General features: G+C 32.3%; 1 protein-coding gene across 1 annotated transcript in view; it reads left to right on the top strand.

Moving 5' to 3' along the window:
- TRIADDRAFT_62470 (uncharacterized protein) overlaps window positions 1–1,033 on the top strand; it is a gene marked incomplete at both ends in the record, with an annotated part of 35,252 nt that extends 34,219 nt beyond the window's left edge. The window contains one exon of the mRNA XM_002118398.1: window positions 935–1,033. Coding sequence (XP_002118434.1) covers window positions 935–1,033 — 99 coding nt within the window. The remainder of the gene's footprint in view (window positions 1–934) is intronic.
- Window positions 1,034–1,469: the final 436 nt, after the last annotated feature.

Genomic DNA, 1,469 nt, shown 5'->3' with positions numbered 1-1,469 from the left:
CTTCAAGTCACGTCATAAAATTCCAAAGTTTCAAATTCATTGCAGAAAGTGCAAATTTTAAAATCAACTCTTATGATTTTTTTCATAAAAAAAAATTCCAAAACTTACAACAGAAAAATTATATCAGACATATAAATTAAAACAGGAAAATTATATCGGACATAAATCCGACCGGTTCCGGAATCCGAATCCGAAAAAATCCGGATTTATAAAGATTACTGTAATCGCTATTTCGCTAATCAAAATATTTTATGTGACTATTACGACTACTTTTCTGACATTAGTATCGCTGCGTATTGATAGTTGATGTTTTAGCGTCAGATTTTACTGTAATTGTACGATTATAGACTACATTACAGCACTTTATCGTCATGTTATAAATCCTCTTTCTCTAAGGATAAAGTTTTGCTACTAAGTCAAATTCCGTTACAATTTGAATAGACGATGAAACGCCCTTTCTTTAGGTTAGGCAATTGCTCTCGGGCGACTTGTATAGTAATCTATATAATACCTTGTAAAGTAATGAAGAAGAAAAGACGGCGACATGATGATTTGGCAGGGTAAAACTTAAAGAGTTTATCACTTTCTAGGTATTTTCTATAGTAAAAAATACTAGTTACATACTAAAAGCTACAAAAAACTCCACTTTTTAGTCCTTACTACAATACAAAATATCTACAAAGTGATAGTGTCTTTAAGTTTTACCCTGCCGAATCATCATGGTGCCATCTTTTCTTCTTCATTATTTTACAAGGCATTATATAGATTACTATAGAAGTGCCACTAAAGCAATTGTCTAATCTAAAGAAAGGGCGTTTGATTGTCTATTCAAATTTCAAATGAATTTGACTTAGTAACAAATGTGCATGGTCGGATATTTCTATAATTTCTTCGCTAACAGCAGAATTTTGGTCGTCACTTGATGTTGATTTAGGTTAAATTTGTTCAGAGAGCTTTACAAGTCATTGCTGGTAATCATTTTTTGAATGATCCAAACGATGAAACGTTTATCGAATCCATAACAAAGACCTAGCATAATACCTTCCATTCTATTCGTTATGAGTATTAAAATTTAAACGTGGGTTAGCAAAGATATAAAATTTTTCCCGAGGAGCCTTGGCAGTTGTGAATGCTGCACTTAATGACATCTAAATATTTAAATCAATAAATGCTATAGATCATGGCAAGTTTTTACTCTAAGAACTATAATCAGGCGTACTGCTCGAATCTATTTGTTTAAGATACTGTATATATAGTGTTCGATAGCAAAACCTTAAAATTTTGGTACCTACAATTGCCGGTAGAAAGAAATATGCCATAGAGGAGCATATAGCTGTCGTTACGAAGTCTTGAGCTAAATATTTGGATCATTTTGTATTGGTAATACATTTTCTATTTTGAGGACTCTAGCGGATTTAATAATCGATTGTGATAGTCAGCATTTATTGATGGCCGTCAGTTGCGATGCC

The sequence above is a fragment of the Trichoplax adhaerens genome, genomic scaffold (genome assembly GCF_000150275.1).
Source record: "Trichoplax adhaerens TRIADscaffold_62 genomic scaffold, whole genome shotgun sequence".
Taxonomy (NCBI): Eukaryota; Metazoa; Placozoa; class Uniplacotomia; order Trichoplacea; family Trichoplacidae; genus Trichoplax; species Trichoplax adhaerens.
The sequence above is the reverse complement of the archived record's forward strand: the minus strand, read 5'-3'. Positions and strand labels throughout refer to the sequence as shown.